The 22,822-nt window shown below is 50.6% G+C and overlaps 1 protein-coding gene across 1 annotated transcript in view; it reads left to right on the forward strand.

The window, feature by feature from the left end:
- The window catches only part of adam10a (ADAM metallopeptidase domain 10a), a 60,569-nt gene extending 37,825 nt beyond the window's left edge, over positions 1 to 22,744 (forward strand). The window contains exons 3-16 of the mRNA XM_062472078.1: positions 936 to 1,054; positions 4,251 to 4,409; positions 11,443 to 11,540; positions 12,170 to 12,331; positions 12,888 to 12,980; positions 13,488 to 13,671; positions 16,158 to 16,321; positions 16,468 to 16,651; positions 16,751 to 16,901; positions 17,041 to 17,224; positions 17,469 to 17,577; positions 17,863 to 18,083; positions 18,221 to 18,347; positions 19,491 to 22,744. Coding sequence (XP_062328062.1) covers positions 936 to 1,054; positions 4,251 to 4,409; positions 11,443 to 11,540; positions 12,170 to 12,331; positions 12,888 to 12,980; positions 13,488 to 13,671; positions 16,158 to 16,321; positions 16,468 to 16,651; positions 16,751 to 16,901; positions 17,041 to 17,224; positions 17,469 to 17,577; positions 17,863 to 18,083; positions 18,221 to 18,347; positions 19,491 to 19,594 — 2,059 coding nt within the window. The 3' untranslated portion in view covers positions 19,595 to 22,744. The remainder of the gene's footprint in view (positions 1 to 935; positions 1,055 to 4,250; positions 4,410 to 11,442; positions 11,541 to 12,169; positions 12,332 to 12,887; positions 12,981 to 13,487; positions 13,672 to 16,157; positions 16,322 to 16,467; positions 16,652 to 16,750; positions 16,902 to 17,040; positions 17,225 to 17,468; positions 17,578 to 17,862; positions 18,084 to 18,220; positions 18,348 to 19,490) is intronic.
- The last annotated feature ends 78 nt before the right edge of the window (positions 22,745 to 22,822 follow it).

Here is a 22,822-nt window from a genome sequence, read left to right on the forward strand (position 1 = left end):
CTGTCTGCCCCATCCTACTGTCTGTCTGCCCCATCTGTTTAAACAAGCAGGCCTCTCATGTGTACTTCTTCTGCCATTCGCAGTCTCTCCTTATCTCCCCTCCCATTGTCCTGAATGTAGTCTTGGATCCATGTTTACAGGTCCAGGCTCCGTGAGGGGAACCTTTATCGGGTAGTTGCCTTCAGCAGGGATGCCCGCATCAATTACTGCTGCCATTTGTCACCCTGCATGAGAGCTGAGGGGAGGGAGGGAGGGGGGGGCAGATTCCTTTCTCTTCCAACGAAGAGAAACCAAAGATGAGACTCAGACATGGCTTTCTAGTCACATGAACAGGCTGTACTGATGAACAAGCAGTAACATGCGCAGTAGTCTTCTTTATTAGTTCGAGGATCATACAGAGGAAGGAATGATACATGTTACTCTGTACCAACGATTATGAGTCAGCATCCTGGATGATTCATCTCCACCATGATGAAAGGAAACTAAATGTTTCCTATACCAGCGCAACTTCAGTCAAAACCTTTCATGTTGGAAATAGAGCAATATAATCCTACAGGAGTCGGGGCAAGACGGAATCAAATGATTGACCTGTCAAATGATTGACCTGATGCTCTGAGAGCATGAGAGAGGTGTAGTTCTATAAGACATGGTCTCCAGTCATGCCATTAGGGATTCTGAACAGCTGTGAACGTACAGAAAATCACTACCAAATCCACCCCCCCCCCACCCTTTCAAATGTCTTCCAGAACCACACTATTCTATCTGATCGAAAGGGATAACGTTGTTGTTGTCGCTGTAGCTGTTGTTGTGACATCTCCTAATCCTTCCATCTTTTCGAATCAGATTGATAACTAAATCACGTGGGAGTGTGTGTTGGTGCCGTGTGGCATCTCTGTGGTTGTGTAAATGTTGTGTTTCCCCTCTTTCTCTTGTAGGCATTTCAACCTGCGGATGAGGAGAGACACCTCCCTCTTCTCTCCAGACCTGGTGGTGGACGTGTCAGGAGAAGAGGCCCCGTACGACACCTCCCACATCTACTCAGGAGAGATCTTTGGTAGGTCCAGAGATCAGATCCGGGATGGGGAAATGACGGTGTTGGAATCATGGCGTGGGCACAATTACCAGATGATAGTTACTAGGGCAACGTCGCTTCTGACCAATTTTGTTTATTCACTTTAGCATTTGTCTGCGTGGGCAGTTGGGAGTGTGCGAGCGTGATGTCGGATCGCGTGCGTGTGGGCGGGCTGGAGTTAGATGTGAAAGCCAGGACCTGTTGTGTTGCTGCTTCAGAAAGGTTGTTTATGCGTGTGTAGGATTAGTCAAGTCCCCCCCCCCCCCCCCCCCCTTCAGCTGAGCTCTGATGACCAGGAAAGAATCAAGGTGTGTCAGGTCATGTGATCTGTGTGTTTGTGCGGAGCTCTCAGCTCCCTGCTTCCCTGTTCTGGGATGTGGTCCTCTTTGCCCGGCAGACTGAGCCCTGATCACATCAGCTCCATCCAGGCCAGAAGAGAGACAGAAAGGCAGTGTGTAAAAATCTCCAGGACGTGCTGCCTCGTCAATGTCGCAGAAAGAAATTTCTAGAATGGGATTGCAGCAATTTGCTTCTGCACTTTCATAAATGCAGATGAGCAAGGATGCACCATGGTTCTCTGTTATGGATGTAATGGATAATGGATGGCAACACAGAGGAATGTCATTTTAGACTCCATTAAGGAAACTAGTGCAATTCTGGTTAGGCTAGATGTTCAAATTCACCACCTAATCTTCTAAACTGACTCATATTATATAGCACATTGAAACAATAGGCTACCTATGCCGAGAACATTCTGCTGTTTTCAGACAAAACGTCTACCAGGATCCAATTACATTGATGTCATAAAAACTCATTGGCTGTGCACTGATAAGTTTAATTGCCAGATTCACTCTGGGTTACTTAGGGAATAATTGGTATAGTCAGTAGATGATGTTCACGTCTGACAACCCCTTGATGTACGACAGGAAACCTTTAGGCTTTACTATTCAAATTAAAAACATTTTCTTTTATCCATCTTACCATTATTTGTGGAAGTAAGCAGCTTCTAATATGAGAGACGAAATGTCACAACGGGCTGTCTGCGCTGGAGGAGATTTTTGGGCTGTTGTTAATCTTCCCAGCGGCAGAAGCATGGTAATCATCCTGCAGTCATGTTTTAGCAATACCGCTTGCTGCAGGCGTACAGTAATTGCTGCAACAACAAAGTGCTACAAAAGTGTAATATCTTTGCTAACGCCGTGACCAGAGATTACATGGCCCAGAAATTACATTGCAGTGAATGAGCGAGCAGGGCATTGTTTCTTAACAAGAAGTCATGTATTTCCGACAACAAATAGGCCTGGTTGTTTATCACTTGAAACTCTACTGGGTTGGTGGTAACAACCAGGAAGCAGACTGCCCCATCGGTCCAGCTGGCCTGGCCTGGTCCCTGGGTCTCCACCCGGCCCGGCCGGTGGGCTGCTGGAGGGGACTGAGGAGGGCAGGGAGCCGGGAGCCAGGGAAGTGCTAGGAGAGAACCAGGCGAGAGCAGCGCGCCACCCTCTCCCATTATGTGTGATAAGATGTTGCATTCATTTTCTCATTTATCCCCTCATAAAGAACAGTGGACTCCACTTTTCTTCCAACATCCCACTTAGCACACTGGGGACCAGGTTGTTTAGGAGCTAAATGGGGTCGTTACTGTGGGCTCCATCTCCTCAAGTCCACATAATTGGAGTGAAGCTATTTGGAGCTGAGCTGCAGTGGGGTCTTCAGATTAGATTCCTCACGTGTTATCTCTATATCACTATATTAACTGTTATAAATGTCTTGTCAGCAGCCCTCAGTTATCCTCTGTAAGTGGGCTCTGGGTATTAGGCAGGAATGTGTGTTTGTGTGTGTGTGTCTCGATTATCTGGTGAAGCAGGCACTGTCTGAAGTTGAAATGCGGCAGGTGGATTGCTCAGGACCCGAAGACGTGCTGTGTCGAGTGTTAAGTTGTTTGGCTGAGAGGTTCGAGTTTGCGAAAAATTAATTGATCCAGATTTACAAATACATATAAATACAACCGCGTTGAGCTGCACTAAGTAATTGAATCATGGATCTAACAAGCTGCCAGCAGGCACTGCAATAGCATTTGCCGCCGACAGGCATCGCACTACTTTCCTTAATGGAGTCAAGGTTATCAGTGTCAAAGTTGTTTTTGTTATTGCAATTGACAGTTATTATTCTCACTAACAGCTTTGCAAACATCAGCTAAATGGTCTTCTGTGTAGTACTGTAATATTGTAGCATAGTAACTATTTTAGTTTATATAGAATCCACAGGCTTTTCTCCGGCAGACACCTCTATTACATTTCTTCCTGCTGGTAGTCTGCCATGTGGCTAATGTAGTGTTAGAGCCTCTACTGGGTCTCCTAATGTGGCCTGGTATGAAGTCACACGGCGGATCACTGCTGATCCATCTGGTGTTGAGCAGCTCCAGTAATGCCATGGCTCCCCTGCCCCAGTGGTTCCTGACAAACTTCTTGCAGGGGGGAGGGGAGGGGGGGGGGGTGCAGGATGCATGCTGGGACAGCTGTGAGCGAGAGCCGGGCTTCTGCTGTCCTCGTTATCTCCGGTGGAGAGAACAGCATGAGGTGGGGGCCCCCATCCTGGTAATACATCCAAACTTGAGATAGCTGCCTGTCAGCCTGCCTGGGTGGATGCTAGGCCCGGCTCCTCCGGCTCTGCTAAATCTCCAAGCTCCCACAGGAAAGAAGCAACCATGGAAACAAAAGCTTCGTAGCTGACATGCTGGAGCAACCGTTAGCAGTGTCGCATCCGCTACACAGCCGTGGAAAAACATCCTGTTCATCTTCTCCTTCATCGTCTCTCTCTCTCTCTCTCTCTCTCTCTCTCTCTCTCTCTCTCTCTCTCTCTCTCTCTCTCTCTCTCTCTCTCTCTCTCTCTCTCTCTCTCTCTCTCTCTCTAAATTGCCAAGCATCTTTGGAAATGATCCCTCGTCAGAGAGGAGTTGTCTGTTTTCATGAGCGGGTCGTGAAGGGTGGGAGTTCTTCTGCATGTTGTTGTTCATTATCTCTTGTAGGGGTTTGTACTGAAGGTGCTTCCTCTTGACCCCCCAAAAAAGTGAGAAAACATTCCTGTCTTAGTGCATGTGTGCAATACGGGTCGTGTACGGAGGTACTCATGTTCATTTTGGCCTTCTAACTAAGCCTTTGTCTTCCCGTCCCTCCAGGTGAGAAAGGAACTCTGACCCATGGCTCGGTGGTGGCCGGGCGCTTCGAGGGCTTCATCCAGACCCACCAGGGCATGTACTATGTTGAGCCCTCGGAGAGGTACCTCCAAGACAAGGACGTCCCCTTCCACTCTGTCATTTATCACGAGGATGACATCAGTGAGTACACGCCGCGCATTACTGCAAGACGATAAAACACTGCGCTGCTCTGTCAAAGACGGTTGCCCCCTCTACTTTACTCTCCTACTTCTGATCAGAGCTTGGGGGAATAGAAGATGGGACAGTCCTCCTTTAGGTGTTTCTAGACAATGCATCAAGAGGTGAAGTAGGGAGTTAATCCAGTGAATACATTTTATGGACTGGAAGGACTCTTGTAAGGCCGTTTTTGGAAGGGGAACATTCGAAAGCTTTTGTGTGTGTGTGTGTACATTGCTGCAGCATGTGGACTTGTAGGCCTTTAACAGGGCAGTAGAATTGTGTCCTCTTTAAATTAAATGAAGAATTGCTAGAGGCGAGGTGTCCTGGAAAAGCCTGTAATCTTCCTCTACAGCCAACATTAAGCTGTTTAGTTCAGGCTACAGGGACAGTTGTCGGAGCCACTGCGGACAGGTTATGTTTGCCATAAGCATCTGGCATTGTTGTGAGTTGCAATGGGCATGACATGGATTATAAATTGTCTAAAACCTTTTAAATGTGCCATGGCAGAACGTTTGATTACCAGCTTGTTGTGTCTGCTAGGCAGAGGTGAGGTATGCAGGCTGCTCACTTGCTTGTCCCTGCTTGTCTCTCCGTCCCAGGGCAACCCAAACCTCTCCCTGGAAAGCTCCCGTCCTATAGAGGCAACCTATAGAACGCCGCTTTCCAGGAAACGGTTGGGCCTTACTGTCCTTCGCATACCTCTGCCTCCACCACACACTCTCTACACAGGCATGCACAGACACACCCACAGCCTCAAAGTAAATCGATATCAGATCAATAGCTCACTATCCAAGTAGAGATACAATGGACCCAGCAGTTGTTTGGCTTAAGACCTACTTAACAGGGCTTGGTGCTTTTGGTCTTTTTTCTTTGTATTATTATTATAATAATTATTTGATTTCTTTATTTTTTTTTGGGGGGGGGGCTTCAAATATTTGCAGGGGGGCAGAGATGTAGTGAAGCAGGACCAGGACACTGCAGAAAGCTACACACCTAAAGGTCAGGGGTCAGAATGTGACCGTCTGGTTGGTGCAGAGTCAGGAAGGGAGCAAATTTGCTTCCTAAGACACTTCTGGTTTTGGCAGACAGCCACTAATAAGAGCGGAGGTGTCAGAGCGGTCTCAGTCCACCCCCGCCAGGTCACCCAGGGAGGCTCCGGGACTCTCAGCCTGGAAAGAGCAGGACTGCCAGGCAGGCAGGAAGCCTAGCGAGGCCCCCTCCACCCAGCCTGCTGTGCTGCTTAGCCAGGTTCTCATCCTCAGGTCGTGGCTCACTACTGCTGTCCCTACCGACCGCAGCTCCTGGTGCAGAGGCACAGACGGCCCTGACAAGGTCTTTAATCTCACTCCCCTCTCTCCTTTCCCTCCTCTCTCCTTACTTTATCTCCGAAGTGTTCCAGGGTGTGTGAACACTGATCCTTCGTTGCGGGCTCCGAAGCGTTCTCCTCCTATCTCCCCCCCCCCCCCCCCCCCCCCCTCACACCTTCCCTCATGTGAAGAGACGTTTTCTCACTTCATTGCTTACTGTCGCGTACGAGCGCAAACGCTATCCAGCATGATCCTCTCTCATTCCCAGTCTGAGAGGTGCGTGGAACTAGGGACAGCGCTGTCCCCTCTCTGTCCCTGTCCCTGCCTCTCATATCCGGTGACAATCCGTTATCTGACCCCCTCCGCAGTGACGGAAGGCACAGTGAGTGAAGACCTACACAATGGCTGCTTTGAAGCTCTGGCGGCCTCGCTGCCCGATTCGCCTTTCCTTTGTGTCCTAACATGAACCCAAATCCTTACTGGAGTTCTTCCACTTCCACACCCTACACAGTATGTAGGAGTGCTGACTGCCTGGGTCCCCTTTGTCGTTACGTAAAGCAAAGGTCTGTTATCCTGCCAGATGAAGTCACAGCGCAGCGTGGTGGCAGGTTAGGCGGCAGGGCTAGCTCTCTGTCACCGCGAGCACCCTGGAGTGACACACTCTGCACCCTGCTGCCCCCTAGTGATAGGTGTTTGTGAACCCTGACTAACCTTGTTTTCCCGAGTCAAGTCAAAGACGATTATTCAGATATGGACAGTGTGACACAAGGTCATTCCAGACAGTGAAATTATTTGGATATGACAAGGAGCAGCGACGTAGTGGCATGAAAGGCAAATTCAAAGTCTCTGTCTACGGTTCCATTTTGAAGCTGCACTCCCTCCACGCTCATATTAATATCAACCATACCCGTATTTTGGTAGTCTTTTAAAAAAGACAGGCCCTGGAATATATCTAGCAACCCATTAATCAGTGACTCCTGACTCGTCGTTCCTGCTCCTTTTGACAGACTTCAAACACGCACTTCACACACACTCTTCTTGACAAATGAATTCTGCTGCTTTCTTCCTTGTGATAGTTGCTTGAAGAGACTGTGGTGCGGTGTTTCAGAAGACTCTCTTCCTAGGATGCTATCTGAGTGTGTGAAGGACAGACCGAAATATGGATGAAGGAAGGAACTTGCCTGGGAATGAGGCTGTGACTCCCACGGCCCAGTTCATGACTTCTTCTTTTTACTGCTTCCCATTCCCCGACTGCTATTTGATTAGCATCTGAATGAGAGGGCATTCACTGCCCGGGACAATGATGGCTTTATGAGCTCAAATGAAGAACCCATTGTCAGTGGGAAATGCATTGTCGTTGGGCCTCTCCAGTCAGTCCAGCGACCGGCGCAGGACTGTTCTCCTGACCCGACTGCAGGGTGAACAGATTGAGCCCTTGGCACCCCTTACATTCTCCCACAGCCCCATGACCGACGAGGGCACTTTTGGATGACTCATCGTCAAGTGAAGTCAAGCTAAACCAGTAAACCAGCCCACAGAATGGGTCTCGGTCAGTGAAGCCGAATGTTAGCTGAGGCAGGAAAGCGGGCCCGGTACTGGTGTCCTGACTATTAATAGAAGATAGTGCCGGAAGAACAGTTCCCTTGGCAGTTTTCTGCCACTGACGGTGTGAATTAGAATGTCTCCGTTTGTCTCTGAAGGGTGTGAAACACAGTTTGGCTGGCTGGTGTGATGCTGGGGCCAGGGAGCTGTGCGCGTGTTGTGGAGACAGTGTGTGAATCTTCAGAGGAAGACTTTGTCAGGACCAATGTTTGTCCTCTGGAGAGCTGCTTTCCGGAAGGCTCTTGCGTACGTGTTTTCTCTTCGCCGTGCGTATTCTTCTGGGGCCAGAGTGTGTGTGTGTGTGTGTGTGTGTGTGTGTGCGTGTGCTTCCTCGCTCAGAGGAGGTGGGAGGTGTTTGTGTCCCTGGTGTCCCTGGTGAGTGGAAGCTGGTGACAGGGGCCTGGCAGTGTGACAGCACTGTGTCCTGCGCCTCTGGACGGCTGATGGACAGGTTCATTTCAGAGGCTTGTAGCACCTCTGTTGAGCCATGTCCTCTCAGACCTGACACCCACCTCTCACACACACACACACGCACACACTCTCTTTCTCTCTCGCTCACGCACGCGCACACACACAACAGCTTCTTGCCTCTCCACAGGAGACAAAAGAGGAGTACACAAGAGAAGAGCAGTTCTGATTAATGGAGTGTGATGTGTCCTGATGTCTGAGGGAGTCAGCTGTTGAACACAACTGAAGGAGCTGGCCTCCAGTAACTGGATGGGACAGGCGCGCACTTGGCAGTCCGTCTGAACTGACCCGCCACACCTGTAATTACACCATCGCAGGATCGCAATTGATTCCGCGAGAGCGCTCTTGTGTGTTCCGGTCGCAATTAGGGAGCTTTGCGTATTGACCGGGAGAACGCTATCGACAGCGTCTTGCGCAGCTATGTCCGAGGGATGACGGTGGGGGTGAGGGTGGAGACGACGTCTGCAGAAGCCCAGTCAGCACCCTCTCTCTCCAGGGGGTGGCTGGGGCCAGGCAGGTCACACAGCAGGACACGCCCACTCCGCTGGATACCTCTCTGATATGTGATGGATTACACACTATTTATATGATCCCATCGGATATTGATTCGTGAATACAATGTGATTTTGGTACCCTCCAAACACTTAACGAATGTTAATCCCTCCGTGTTGAGCGTACTAGCAGCAGTGTATGGCTGTACAGTGTGCTGAGTGTTGGGCTGTACAGTGTGTTGAGTGTAGGGCTGTACAGTGTGTTGAGTGTTGGGCTGTACAGTGTGTTGAGTGTTGGGCTGTTCAGTGTGTTGAGTGTAGGGCTGTACAGTGTGTTGAGTGTTGGGCTGTACAGTGTGCTGAGTGTAGGGCTGTACAGTGTGTTGAGTGTAGGGCTGTACAGTGTGCTGAGTGTTGGGCTGTACAGTGTGCTGAGTGTAGGGCTGTACAGTGTGTTGAGTGTAGGGCTGTACAGTGTGTTGAGTGTAGGGCTGTACAGTGTGTTGAGTGTAGGGCTGTACAGTGTGTTGAGTGTAGGGCTGTACAGTGTGCTGAGTGTAGGGCTGTACAGTGTGCTGAGTGTTGGGCTGTTCAGTGTGTTGAGTGTAGGGCTGTACAGTGTGTTGTGTAGGGCTGTACTGTGTGTTGAGTGTAGGGCTGTTCTGTGTGTTGAGTGTAGGGCTGTACAGTGTGTTGTGTAGGGCTGTACAGTGTGCTGAGTGTTGGGCTGTTCAGTGTGTTGAGTGTAGGGCTGTACAGTGTGCTGAGTGTAGGGCTGTACAGTGTGCTGAGTGTTGGGCTGTTCAGTGTGTTGAGTGTAGGGCTGTACAGTGTGTTGTGTAGGGCTGTACTGTGTGTTGAGTGTAGGGCTGTACTGTGTGTTGAGTGTAGGGCTGTACAGTGTGTTGTGTAGGGCTGTACAGTGTGCTGAGTGTAGGGCTGTACGGTGTGTTGTGTAGGGCTGTACAGTGTGTTGTGTAGGGCTGTACAGTGTGCTGAGTGTAGGGCTGTACAGTGTGTTGTGTATGGCTGTACAGTGTGCTGAGTGTAGGGCTGTACAGTGTGTTGTGTAGGGCTGTACAGTGTGCTGAGTGTAGGGCTGTACAGTGTGTTGTGTAGGGCTGTACAGTGTGCTGAGTGTAGGGCTGTACAGTGTGTTGTGTAGGGCTGTACAGTGTGCTGAGTGTAGGGCTGTACAGTGTGTTGTGTAGGGCTGTACAGTGTGCTGAGTGTAGGGCTGTACAGTGTGTTGTGTAGGGCTGTACAGTGTGCTGAGTGTAGGTCTGTACAGTGTGTTGTGTAGGGCTGTACAGTGTGCTGAGTGTAGGGCTGTACAGTGTGCTGAGTGTAGGGCTGTACAGTGTGTTGTGTAGGGCTGTACAGTGTGCTGAGTGGGTTTGAGCTGCAGGCTCAGGTATATGAGGCTCAGGTATATGAGCCTCAGCCAGCGGGGCTGGAGCCCTGGGGACAGGAGATGGCTCACTTATCCTGCAATCCTCATTAGACACACTCTCTCTCACACACTCGCAGTATTAGTCTCTCTCACACAGGCACATGGTGCATATTCTCCCTCCTCTGCTCTTCTCTGCTAGTTCTACCACACAGCATAGTTAGTCCAGTGGAGCTTTCAGGGTCGGCTGACACTGCACCCCTCCCCCGGACCAGAGAGCCCGTCATGGTGATCTCCAGACCTTGGGCTCAATCCTCTGCCTCCTACCCTGGTCCAGCTCTGGGCTTGCCAACGGGGGCTCTCATAAGTAGATCTGTGAACTTGTGCACGGGGTAATGTCATTTGTCCCTGTAGCAGGGCTGTATTCCGGAGGAGATCTGCCTGTTGGGTGGTTGTATCAGGAGCTGGCTGGTTGAGTGGGTTTCTCCACCCAGCATGCTGCTTCCTCAGAGTGGAAGGGCACCCGCCACCCAGCTGCAGCCACTGGTTAGATATGTCACCGCCTGACGTGGTTTGATTAGTGAGAGTGCACTTGTCCTCAACGATAATGCCTTTAGCCGTAGATCTGGACGGACTGCTGCATGTTTAAAAGAGGCACACGAGGAACCTCTGATGTTTTTTCTCCAGCCCTCCTGCTAGCCTCCTCACCCAGGCCTGGGCTCCTGTCCTGCCTGGTAACTGTGGCTGGCTAGCCTGAGGCTGGCCCAGTATGTAGCTGTCTGCCCCCCTTGGAGACGTCCTCCTGTCGCCAGGCACCAGAGGAAGTAGTGAGGAATGAACTTCCCACATGGCAGGCATTGGAATTTATACAAATCACTGGGATCCGTTTTTGGTTTGAATGTATCGATGGTCTGTGGTAGACCAGTCTATTGTTCTTGTCTGTATTGATTTAGATTAGATAAGGAGGCCTAATTCCCCCAAAAGTTTTGAATGTTCCACTCATGAATGTCCTGTAGTGGGGTGGAGCATGCTTCTGTCTGCACAATGTGGGGCTATCTGTCATGTACTGTTCACCAGGCCCTGTAACAGTACTGTTCACCAGGCCCTGTAACAGTACTGTTAACCAGGCCCTGTAACAGTACTGTTCACCAGGCCCTGTAACAGTACTGTTCACCAGGTCTGTGACAGTACTGTTCACCAGGCCCTGTAACAGTACTGTTCACCAGGCCCTGTAACAGTACTGTTCACCAGGCCTGTGACAGTACAGCAGGCTCACTGTCATGACACTGGAGAGGGAGACAGCTTTGTTCTGGGTAAAGAGCAGACAAGGGTGAATGGAGGATTATTCTTTCAATTAGTGTTGGCTCGGTGTAAGGCCTTGTTCTTCCGGGGGAGAAAGATAGAGAAGAAAGACCTGAACGAGACCCTCTCGTGGCTTAGGGAAATGGGGCCCCTGTCAGAGCTGCTCCCTAATTAACTGCAGCTTCTCACTTCCCTCCCTGTCTTCCCAGTACCAATTGTTATTCTTAGAAATGTATCAGACAAACACACGCAAATGCAAACACACACACAAAGAAACAAGCCATGTCATGTGTCATCCGTGGCACTGGTATTTATATCATTTATGTTTTTGTAAAGCCTGGTTTAGTAGAGAGACCCTCCTCTGTGTGTTCCTCTCATCTTGCCCATGTGACCAGCTGTCGTCTGTAATCCTGTCATCTTCTTCTCCTGTGCAGAATACCCCCATAAGTACGGGTCTGAGGGGGGCTGTGCGGACCACTCCGTGTTTGAGAGGATGAAGAGGTACCAGGTGTCTGCAGTGAAGGCAGAGAAGGTGAGCTCCAGCACCTCTCCTGTCCCCCCCCCCCCACCTCCCAACACCACCACCATTACGTTTCACCGCAGTAGGCCCACTTGACGCAACCTATCATTACATGTTCAATTCTACTTGCTTATTTAAACCCCTCTGAGCTCCAGTCGATGTCTCCTTGAGTGTGCTTGCTCTGGGTAGAACCACAGCCAGTCTGCTGCACTATCCTGATCAGGAAAACATGGAAGGCTACAAGGCTCAGTGTTGTTCGAGCCAGCAGGATCCTTCCATTGTGTCTGACTCCACAGAGCTGTCAGCAGTGGATGCCTGAGGAGAAGGATGATGTCGATGATAATCTGGCATGCATGCTCTCTCTCTTTCGGGGGAATGAGTCACACTTGAAGTGTGACCTGGAATTCCCCCCATATAATTCCTCATGTTCTGGAAGGCTTCCATCTGCTGCCTCCAGGCCAGAGACTGCCCCCCCCCCCCCTCCATCCGTCTCTCTCTACTCCCTTTCTCTCTTTCTACTCTCTTTATTCTCTCTCTACTCACTGTCTACTCTCTCTACGCTCTTTCTTTGTCTATCGTTCTCTCTACTGTCTCTCTCCTCTCCTCTCTCTCATGGTGTGTGCTGCTGGTTGTTGCTGCAGGACTCCAGCAGTGTGCTGGAGGAGGAGGAGAGGTCTCCTGGCCCGGTGGTCCTGAGGAAGAAGAGGGCGGCCCAGGCAGAGAAGAACACCTGCCAGCTCTTCATCCAGACCGACCACCTCTTCTTCAAATACTATGGCACCAGAGAGGCTGTCATTGCGCAGGTACACACGCCCACACACACGAACACATGCTCTCACACACCCTCACTCACTCACTCTGTGGAGACGGGGCATCTAGATTTGTGTTTGCCAGCAGTCTGATGATTTGGCTCACTGTTACCAGCCGCGCAGGCTCCGTCTGATAGAACGAGTGAGTAACTTTTCAAAGTTAGGAGAACGCTGCCTTCTGCAGACACGGGGGCATGAGAGGAGAGAGAGCTGACAGACGAGTTTGTTCTGTAGACCCAGGTGGGGATAGAGACAGGGTCAGACCGCTGGTGTGAGTTGTTTGTGTGAGTTGTTGTTGTGGAGAAACACTCACAAAGCAGCAGCACCGCACAGAGATATTTATTGGACTTCAAGTGCGGATTCAATCTAACACCCGGGAACACAAGTTCATTTCCATCAGGCAGTTCTCAAGTAATTCGAGAGAACATGCAGCTATGTCCTTGGCAAGTGGATGATTGTATTGTTTCATGTTTTCCTGGGTGTGGGTATATGTCTGCGCTTCTCTCCGCTGTAGTTCTGCTCCTAACCTCTTGGCCGCTTTGCTCCACAGATCTCCAGCCACGTGAAGGCCATCGACTCGATTTACCAGAGCACAGACTTCCTGGGAATCCGCAACATCAGCTTCATGGTCAAGAGGATCAGGGTGAGTGGGCGCAGAGAGCCGAACCTGGGGGACAGGACCCACCCTTTCTCTCCAACTGCTGCCTTTTCCGGTCAGTCTTAGGTTTATGTGTGACTTGATCAGTATTCCTGCACACACTCTCTGCTAGGGACATGATAAATCCTTCCAATCCTCAGGTGAGTGCCAGCTGCCATTTTAAAGTGGGAGCCCTGGGCCCTTCTCCAAAAATCCATTTCAAACACCTTTCTCTAGGGCTGAGGACACAACGACTTTTTAATTGGAATGATTCCTCCAGCTCCGCGGCATGTCCTCCATCGTCTCCGAACAACACGTCGGCGTGGTTTACCTTTGTCACCGCGTCATTGTTCCATGCGCTGTCCTTCGCGTGTTTGAATGCTCCTCTGTACACCAGAGGGACTCTCTCTCTCCTCACCTCTCTCCTCTCCTCCCGCCTTCTCCTCCGCAAATGTCTCTTTGGGATCCCCCAACGTCCGTGCCTGCCTAACGGCCCTGCACGCTTCTGTTCAGATCAACACCACCACGGACGAGAAGGACAAGACCAACCCCTTCCGCTTCGCCAACATCGGCGTGGAGAAGTTCCTGGAGCTGAACTCGGAGCAGAACCACGACGACTACTGCCTGGCCTACGTGTTCAGCGACAGGGACTTTGACGACGGCGTGCTGGGCCTGGCGTGGGTCGGCGCTCCATCAGGTATAACACACACGCACACACACACGCAGCTCGTCTTACTGGAAGCGTGTATCGGGTGTCGTAGAGCTGACCGTCTCAGCTTTGTGCTGAGTAGTCCAGTTCCCAGTTCCCAGCCCTGGGACTGCAGAAGGCATCTGTGAGTCTCTCCCGTAAGGCTCCCAGTATCAGTAATGGAATCACTCCGCTGGGAGAAACCAATGCTGCACTACTGCGTCTCTCCTCTGACCTACCAAATCTTGATGCTGATGATTATCATGGGAACGGGGAATGAATCTTCCACAGGCCTCAGAAGCTCCATTAACCTTGGCCACTGCCCCTACTCATGTGCTGTTCCATCTCAGTCACTCCTATCAGCCAGTCCTCCCCCTCCCCCTCCCTCTCCCCCTCCCTCTGCCCTGTCCCGCGACGAGAGCCTCTCGTTTCATTTTCCGAGGCTGTGGGTGAGGGAGGCGAGATTTACAATAGCATCTTCACCACGCTGTTTCGCTTTTAAAATGATTTCCCTTTTTTTTTTTTCTTTTTTTTTTTTTTTCGTTGCTGTGGATTTTTTTTTCTTACAGTGTCAGCATTTTTCTCCCTATGATTTCCACCTCTCCTCTGGAGTTAGTCAAAAGTGCAGCCGGCACTTTTCCCTGCCTGCCAGCTTCAGACGAGGACTAAAGAGCCCGTCTCCCCGCCTGCCCCACAGCCCCCAAAGCCCTGTTGTTAGAAGTAGATGCAGAGTTCATTGAAGCATTGGGACAAACCTCTCCCTCCCCCCCCCCCCCTCTCTCTCTGTCTCTCTTTCACTATCTCTATTTCTGATCTCCTCCAGTCTGCTGTGTTTGGTGACAGCCTGTCAGGCTGCAGTCAGCATATTGAGGTCCGGGAGATGGAAGAAATCAATGGGGCAGCCGCAACAAACACACACTAATGACCCTGTCAGAGTTGCAGTCTACTACACACACACATGCGCGCCCGCGCACGCCCTGCCAAGGCATCCTAGAACTACCTCGCGCCTCTGAATGAATAATTCACACTAGAATATCAGCGTCTTGAGTGGGAGAAGTCTAGCCTTACAGTAGAGGCCGAGGTCAGCGCACATCCAGCAGTTCCTCAACAGTGTGAGGGGTCAGACAGAGTCTGTCCCATTCAGAGGTCAGGGAGAAGAAGCGAGCCACTGGACTGTGGCACGGCTCTCCAGCCCGCGGAGCAGGAACTGTGATTAAGTCCTGCCTCCACGCCCAGGACGGAGATAAAAATCAACAACAACAAACGCTCGGGCCGATCGATACGGGCAAATTAGCAATGTTCTAAGCAGGCTCCATCGATCCGGATAGTGTGGGGGTGGGCAGAATGGGGAATAGATCCAAAACGGAGAGGGAGAGGAGCGAGGGAAGAGGAAGGGAGATGGTGTGAGAGAGGGGAAGAATAAGAGAGAGAGAATATAGGTAGAAAGATGGTGCCGTGGGTCTGGATGTCTCAGTCTTCAGCAGGGAGAAGTGTGCAGGGACCCACAGGGACTTTCATTAGGTCTCAGTACTGAGCTCTTATTGCATTTGGCCCGTTACTGCCTACACACCAGGGGCTCCAGTCAGTCTTGCACACATACAAAGTGGTGATGTGAAGGTATTGTGGCCTGGTCTAGCATGTCTTCCTCATTGCAGAGGTTTTCCACCCGAAAGGAGGTATTCATACCTCCCTCGACGTCCTGGGCCTCACACACACACACACCCTGTTTGGGCTTGGGGTGGAGCAGGGGGGAGTGGAGGCGGCCAGCCAGACATTTTCTGATAAGGACAGGAACCTTGAGGGACTTCGCTTTCCTTCATCCTCCTCTCCTTCATTCCTTTTCTGCCTCCCTTTTCGACACTGCGCATAGAGCCATCTGTACTATGAACAGGAGCACTGCTCTATTCAAATTAAAACGTGTGAAAAAATGTCATCCTCCAACAGAATGGAAGAACTAAAAAAAGCTTCACAGTGAAATTTGCGTTGTGTAGGCATCCAATTCGAGTTTGTGAAAGCGTTCCCCCGCTCGAGAAGGCGAGGGTGGGGGTGGAGCGGCAGGATTGGTGGCTCTGTGACCGTGCAGCAGTGCCCTTGAGGCAGCCTGGGCTGTCACTCCCCCCTGGGGGCATATACAGCACCACCTGGCTCCTCTGCTGGCCTTGGACTGTCTGCTCTGCCAGGGCTCAAACCCCCCTCCACACCTCCCTCCACACCTCTCTCCACCCACTCCCTCCACTCCACCCCCCCTCCCCCCTTCCACACCCCGCCCCGGTCCCTCAGGGCTCAAAACAGCTCCAAATGAACAACCCCCTGCCCTTACCAGCAAATCGGACTTCTTGTCGACGTATTAGAAACAACCACAGCATGCAGGGAGATGGGTTGTTTGATGAGTGCACTGGTGTTGTCCAGGGTGTGTGTGTTGGCCTGACCCCTGGCCTCCCTCGGTTGGGGTGCTGTCGTGCTGAAGGCCTGCCTTGTGTGTCCTGTGTTGACAGGAAGCTCCGGGGGCATCTGTGAGAAGAGTAAGCTGTACTCTGACGGCAAGAGGAAGTCCCTGAACACAGGCATCATCACCGTGCAGAACTACAACTCCCACGTGCCTCCCAAGGTCTCCCACATCACCTTCGCCCACGAGGTCGGACACAACTTTGGATCCCCGGTGAGGACTGGACTGGCTCTGGCCTTGGTTGTTCAACACGCTAGTCTGTAACACACACACACACACCCCTCACCTAATGGGAGACATTTGGGGAGGGATGGAAGAACGGATTTATGAACTGTGTGTGCGTGTGTGCGTGCGTGCAGCATGACTCGGGCACAGAGTGCACCCCGGGAGAGTCTAAGGCCCAGGAGAAGAAGGAGCAGGGGAACTACATCATGTACGCCCGGGCCACCTCAGGAGACAAGCTCAACAACAACAAGTTCTCCATCTGCAGCGTGCGCAACATCAGCCAGGTGCTGGAGAAGAAGAGGGCCAACTGCTTCGTCGGTATGGGCCCACTTTGGCACGTTTGTGTGTGGATGTAACCATGCCCCGGAGGTAGAAAGCATGAGTAAAGTGTGTGTGTGTGTGTGTGTGTGCGCGCAGAGTCCGGCCAGCCCATCTGTGGTAATGGCCTGGTTGAGGCAGGAGAGCAATGTGACTGTGGCTACAGTGACCAGTGTAAAGACCAGTGCTGCTACAATGCGAACGAGGCTGACGGCAAGAAGTGCAAACTCAAGCCTGGTCAAATCTGCAGGTCAGTACTCATGTATTGATTTATAGCTCTTGTTGTATATACATTTGGATACACAGATGGGTTAGATGGACTGGACTGTAGTATTGTCTTATAGGAAAATAGGAAAGTGTCTTAAAATGACTTGTGTGTGTGTGTCCAGTCCCAGCCAAGGCCCTTGCTGCACACCAGAGTGCACCTTTAAGGGCACCAACGACAAGTGCAGAGATGATTCGGAGTGTGCCCACCAGGGCATGTGTAACGGTGCCACAGCCCAGTGCCCCACCTCTGAGCCCAAGGCCAACTTCACCGCCTGCCACGGAGAGACGCAAGTCTGCCTCAACGGGGTGAGCGCTGTCCCTGTGTCTCCCGCCACAGAGACACAATCCCAACAATCCCAACCTCATCACACGGGTGATGACACACTTTCTCTCCCTCCCCCCCCCCCTCTTCATTTTTTTTTTCCTCTCTCGTCCTGTTCCTCCCCCCCACCCTGCCACCCCTCTCTGACCACTTTCTCCTCCCCCCCCCCCCTTCTCCTCTCTCCTCTCCTCCGGCCCTCTCATCCCCCTCTCCCCCCCTCTCCCTCAGGGCTGCTCTGGCTCCATCTGTGAGAAGTATGGTCTGGAGGTGTGCACCTGTGCCAGTACGGAAGGCATCGACGAGACGGAGCTGTGCCACGTCTGCTGCATGGAGAAAGGTACGTCTCGCCAACGTCTGCACACAAACCTCTCAGGCTACACCACCACTGAACGCCCAAGTGCCATGTCCTTGTTGTCCCGCTGTTCTTCATCGACGCTGTAGGAGGCTGTGCTGGCCATGTAAACACAGGTTCCGAGGTTACATCCGGCAGCGAGGTGGTCGGGGACAGCTAGAACGGAGGAGTGAAGTGAACAGCCTCCTCATCCTGCTCTTCTCCTTGCTCTCTCCCTCCTCTCTCCCTCATCTCTCCCTGCTCCCCCCCACCTCCCCCCTCTCCCTGCAGCAAATCCCAACACCTGCAGCAGCACCGGCTCTGCGAAGTGGGTCCGCTTCTTCAACAAGACGGTCACCACGCTGCAGCCCGGATCCCCCTGCAACGACTTCAAGGGCTACTGTGACGTGTTTATGAAGTGTCGCCTGGTGGATGCCGACGGGCCTCTGGCCAGGCTAAAGAAGGCCATCTTCAACGCGGAGCTCTACGAGAACATAGCAGAATGGATAGTGGTGCGTGTTCAAGGTCTACATTCTACACGATAACTGGTCGTTTCGTCGAGTTCCTATGAAAGTGTATTTTCTGGTTTTGTTGATATGTATATATTTTTGGTAGATGAGTAATGCCGTGCGTTGGGTGTTTTTTCCAGGCTCATTGGTGGGCAGTGCTGCTGATGGGCATCGCCCTCATCATGCTGATGGCTGGCTTCATAAAGATCTGCAGTGTCCACACACCCAGCAGCAACCCCAAACTGCCCCCACCCAAGCCCCTGCCAGGTACACAACACACACACTCACCTGGCTAAACACGACACACTCACCTGGCTAAACACGGCACACTCACCTGGCTAAACACGACACACTCACCTGGCTAAACACGACACACTCACCTGGCTAAACACGACACCCTCACCTGGCTAAACACGACACACTCACCTGGCTAAACACGACACACTCACCTGGCTAAACACGACACACTCACCTGGCTAAACACGACACACTCACCTGGCTAAACACGACACACTCACCTGGCTAAACACGACGACACACTCACCTGGCTAAACACGACACACTCACCTGGCTAAACACGACACACTCACTTGGCTAAACACGACACACTCACCTGGCTAAACACGGCACACTCACCTGGCTAAACACGGCACACTCACCTGGCTAAACACGACACACTCACCTGGCTAAACACGGCACACTCACCTGGCTAAACACGACACACTCACCTGGCTAAACACGACACACTCACCTGGCTAAACACGACACACTCACCTGGCTAAACACGGCACACTCACCTGGCTAAACATGGCACACTCACCTGGCTAAACACGGCACACTCACCTGGCTAAACACGGCACACTCACCTGGCTAAACACGGCACACTCACCTGGCTAAACACGGCACACTCACCTGGCTAAACACGACACACTCACCTGGCTAAACACGACACACTCACCTGGCTAAACACGGCACACTCACCTGGCTAAACACGGCACACTCACCTGGCTAAACACGACACACTCACCTGGCTAAACACGACACACTCACCTGGCTAAACACGACACACTCACCTGGCTAAACACGACACACTCACCTGGCTAAACACGACACACTCACCTGGCTAAACACGACACACTCACCTGGCTAAACACGACACACTCACCTGGCTAAACACGGCACACTCACCTGGCTAAACATGACACACTCACCTGGCTAAACAGGACACACAACACACTCACCTGGCTGGAGTACGATATTCTTTCTCTCAAGGTAAATTAGAAAAACCTTGAAATAACCCGTGAGTACAGCCGGTGTGCAGGTGCCCCGTACCACAGAGACACGAGCTGTGTGGTGGAGCAGTGTGTGACCCAGCTCTCTCTCTCTCTCTCTCTCTCCCCCCCCTCCCAGGCACCCTGAAGAGGAGGAGAGCCCAGCAAGCCCAGGCCCAGGCCCAGCAGCAGCGCCACCGCCAGCCCAGAGAGAACTACCAGATGGGCCAGATGAGACGCTGATCACACCCCTGGGCCCCTCTTTGCCTTGGTTCTTCCTAGTGCCTACAGTGGGAACACTTCACTCCAAAGAGTTACCTGTACCAACCATTGCAACAACCCAACCCGCCCATCCGCAAACTTTCAAACTGGCATCAGAACTTATTCCAGTGGACCAGATCGTCCGGTCCAGGACCAAACAAACGTCCTCAGAACCACAACCGAGGGAGCCAGCCAGGCTGTGGTTTGTTCACACAGCTTTGAAAGAAAAAAAAAACTAGTTAAAAAAGAAAAGAAAAAAAAAAATATATATATAACGATTTTAGTTCTGGGTGAGGGACGGGACGAGAAAATCTTCAGTTGTTCTGTGGTCTTTATCTTTTTCTTCCAAACGCTTCTTTTCTACCGGAGCGCAGAGGAGAGTGGACGTGCATGGTGGCAGCACCTGTCTTCCTCTGTCCTCTTCCTTCACCTCTCCTCTCTGAAATGCTGCCCTCTGGAGCAGGACAGCAGGACTGCAGCCACATTGGTTAATGCTGCCACCAGGGCCAGGCAATCAGACATTGGAGTGGAAAAAGACTTATTTTGCCAATGTATTTGTTTTCAATCAAAGCGAGATAAAAAAAAAAGATCTAAATCGCAGGCTTTTTCTTTTTTAAAGCACATGTTCTTTCCGCGTGCAAATTGTACAGTTCTTACGATATCGTTTTTTCTTTGTATCACATGCAATTTTGATTTACCTGCTGTCTAAGATTATTTACTGTTTTAATTCACTTTCTCAGGATTAATGAAACAGCAAACAGATGTTAGTAACGGATGGCCCGGTGATGATCTTTGGTGTAGAACAGCCTTCCTGAGAAGTCTACATCAGCTGCATGTCAGACCCCGGAGCCTTCTCTGTTCTGTGGTACCTGCGTGGATGGACGTCTGTCCTTTAGGGAGTGGCGTGGGACGCGAGAGGTGTGGATGACGCTGAACAAGACGAAGCCGGTGGTGTGTGTGTGATGTGGAGAGACGCCACATGGATGCTGTGTTCCACCCGTCAGGCTGCTGGAATGTTTGTAGGAGCGAATGTGATTGGGTATAGCCGGTGGGAGGTGTCATACACAGCTTCCCTTCTAGATTCAGAGATGAGATTACATTAGGCTGGAAATAACGTTTTTTTTTTTTTTTTTTTTCGTCTTCTTTTTTTTTCTTTTTTTTTTACTTAATCATATGACACATTTTTCTGTTCGATTGCTTTGCTTTTTGTCTACGTCCATCATAGAACAACCACTATATACAGCAGATGTTCTCGTCTGTTGATCATTTGAAAGAAGGGCAAATGAGGACAGCGGGCAGGAGGTGGAGGGGGGGATCACCAGTGCTTTAAGTGGGCGTGCTGGCTGGTGCTACAACCTACGACTGCTCCCCTCTGATAGCGCTATCATCATATCCTAGCAGTCCCAGGGCCCACAGCTGGGGAGCTGACTGGTGCATGGAGGGCAGTTAGACCGAGCAGTCACACAGCACTGCCCTGCCACTCTGGGGATGCTCATACTGGCCGCCCACCCTGAATGTTGCCATGAGCTACCTTACACGCACAGCCAGTAAGACTCATCCGGGTTAGGGTTAGGCCAGCTTGAGGAGCCCCTCTTCATTTTTGGCATGTTTTAGGTATGTGATTTAACGGCTTGCCAGATGAAGAACTTGGATGGCTTTAATGTGATTGTGGTTTTTAAATGTATTTTTTTCTTGGGGGGGGGGGGGGGGGGTGTTTGTGTGTTTTTTTTGGGACAACTGTTTGTTGTTGGAGGAATTGTATTGATTGATGAAACCTTGAAAGTCGCTTGTTGTGACTGATGTCTGGCTGATGTTATATCTGATAATGACATTTAAAAGGGCAACCAATCAACTATTTTCAGATCATCACTATTCATTCCTCCAACACCATTTTCCTCACCCTTTTAATCAAGTGATATGCATGTCCTTCACCTCTCCCAAACTAACCCAAACCAGAAGGTCAGTTCAAATGATTAGACCCTTCAATGCCTAGTCTTAGCCTTCTACAGGTATACATAAATATTTAAACATGTGCCTGACTGGAGTGGGCCCTGATCTCCTCTAAGCCCATCACGGCACCACCGTCTGTAAGTCAGTGGAGTGTCAGCTGCACTCAGCCAGCAGAGAACAGTCAAGGTCAAATGTTCAACTCCCAGGGGAGGATATCCTGTCAGGCTGCCCTGAGGACCTGTGGAAGAGAGGTTGGAGGGAACAGATTGGCTCTGCCTGACCTCAGCTCTCTCCAGCCTCAGAGGCCGGCGTTGCTTTCTGCAACGCGTCAACTTGACTTGCGGAAGGGAGAGGACCGGGGATATGCTAACTTCCTGTGTTCACCCGTTGTTGATTGTCAGGACGCGAGTGGTCAAAGTTGTTATCCTGTCACCATGCTTTCTGAATAGTTACTGGAGAATGAGCAAGTCTGGAGCTAACCCTGTTTTTTAGTTCTAATACAGTTGTTCTATGGCTATGTAATAGATACATATCTATTATCAACAGTACTAGGTACAAAACAAAAGACAGTGTTAAGACCAGCAGGCCTCCTTCCCAACAGTGGCACACAGAGTGATACACTGTCATGATGACAGGGCATCCATGCCATGGATCAATGTTCATTATCTTCAAGAAAGCTTGTCAGACCAAGGCAAAATCCTCCTTTGATTCCAAATTGTATTTTATTTGTTCTTTCTGTTTGGTGGGAATGGGTTTCTGTCTCTGGATGATAAGGAATGTCATTGTCTTCAGCATAAGTGATGCTCATTTGAGCTTGATCCCCATGAATGATTATTCTCTGATTCTTTTCTTTTAGTTTCTGTGGTATGGTTTGGGTAAGAGGTGTATAGGGAAATTCTCTTAACTAGATTTGTTCTTCTTTCTCATACACTGAAATGTTACGAGTGATTCTAAAATGTAAAAAGTAAAATACTACTGTCTGATTTAATGTCCACTGTGTTTTATACAGTATATTCCATTTGCTTTTCATTCGTTGTTTTAGTTTTTCAGTTTCAGCTAAATTAGGCCTTTTTTTCTTTTTTTTTACAAAAAAATGCTTAAGGTATTGTCCAAAGTTTTTGTTATTTTTTAATTACATGAAATGCATTAATAAAAATAGACGATCAAAAATGCATACCGGAATCGCGGTTCGTCATTGTTTTGGATAGTCGACTTCCCAAGCCACCAAGGTCCTTATAACTTGGTAGATAGAAATGAAAG

Source organism: Osmerus eperlanus, chromosome 10 (genome assembly GCF_963692335.1).
Source record: "Osmerus eperlanus chromosome 10, fOsmEpe2.1, whole genome shotgun sequence".
Classification (NCBI taxonomy): Eukaryota; Metazoa; Chordata; class Actinopteri; order Osmeriformes; family Osmeridae; genus Osmerus; species Osmerus eperlanus.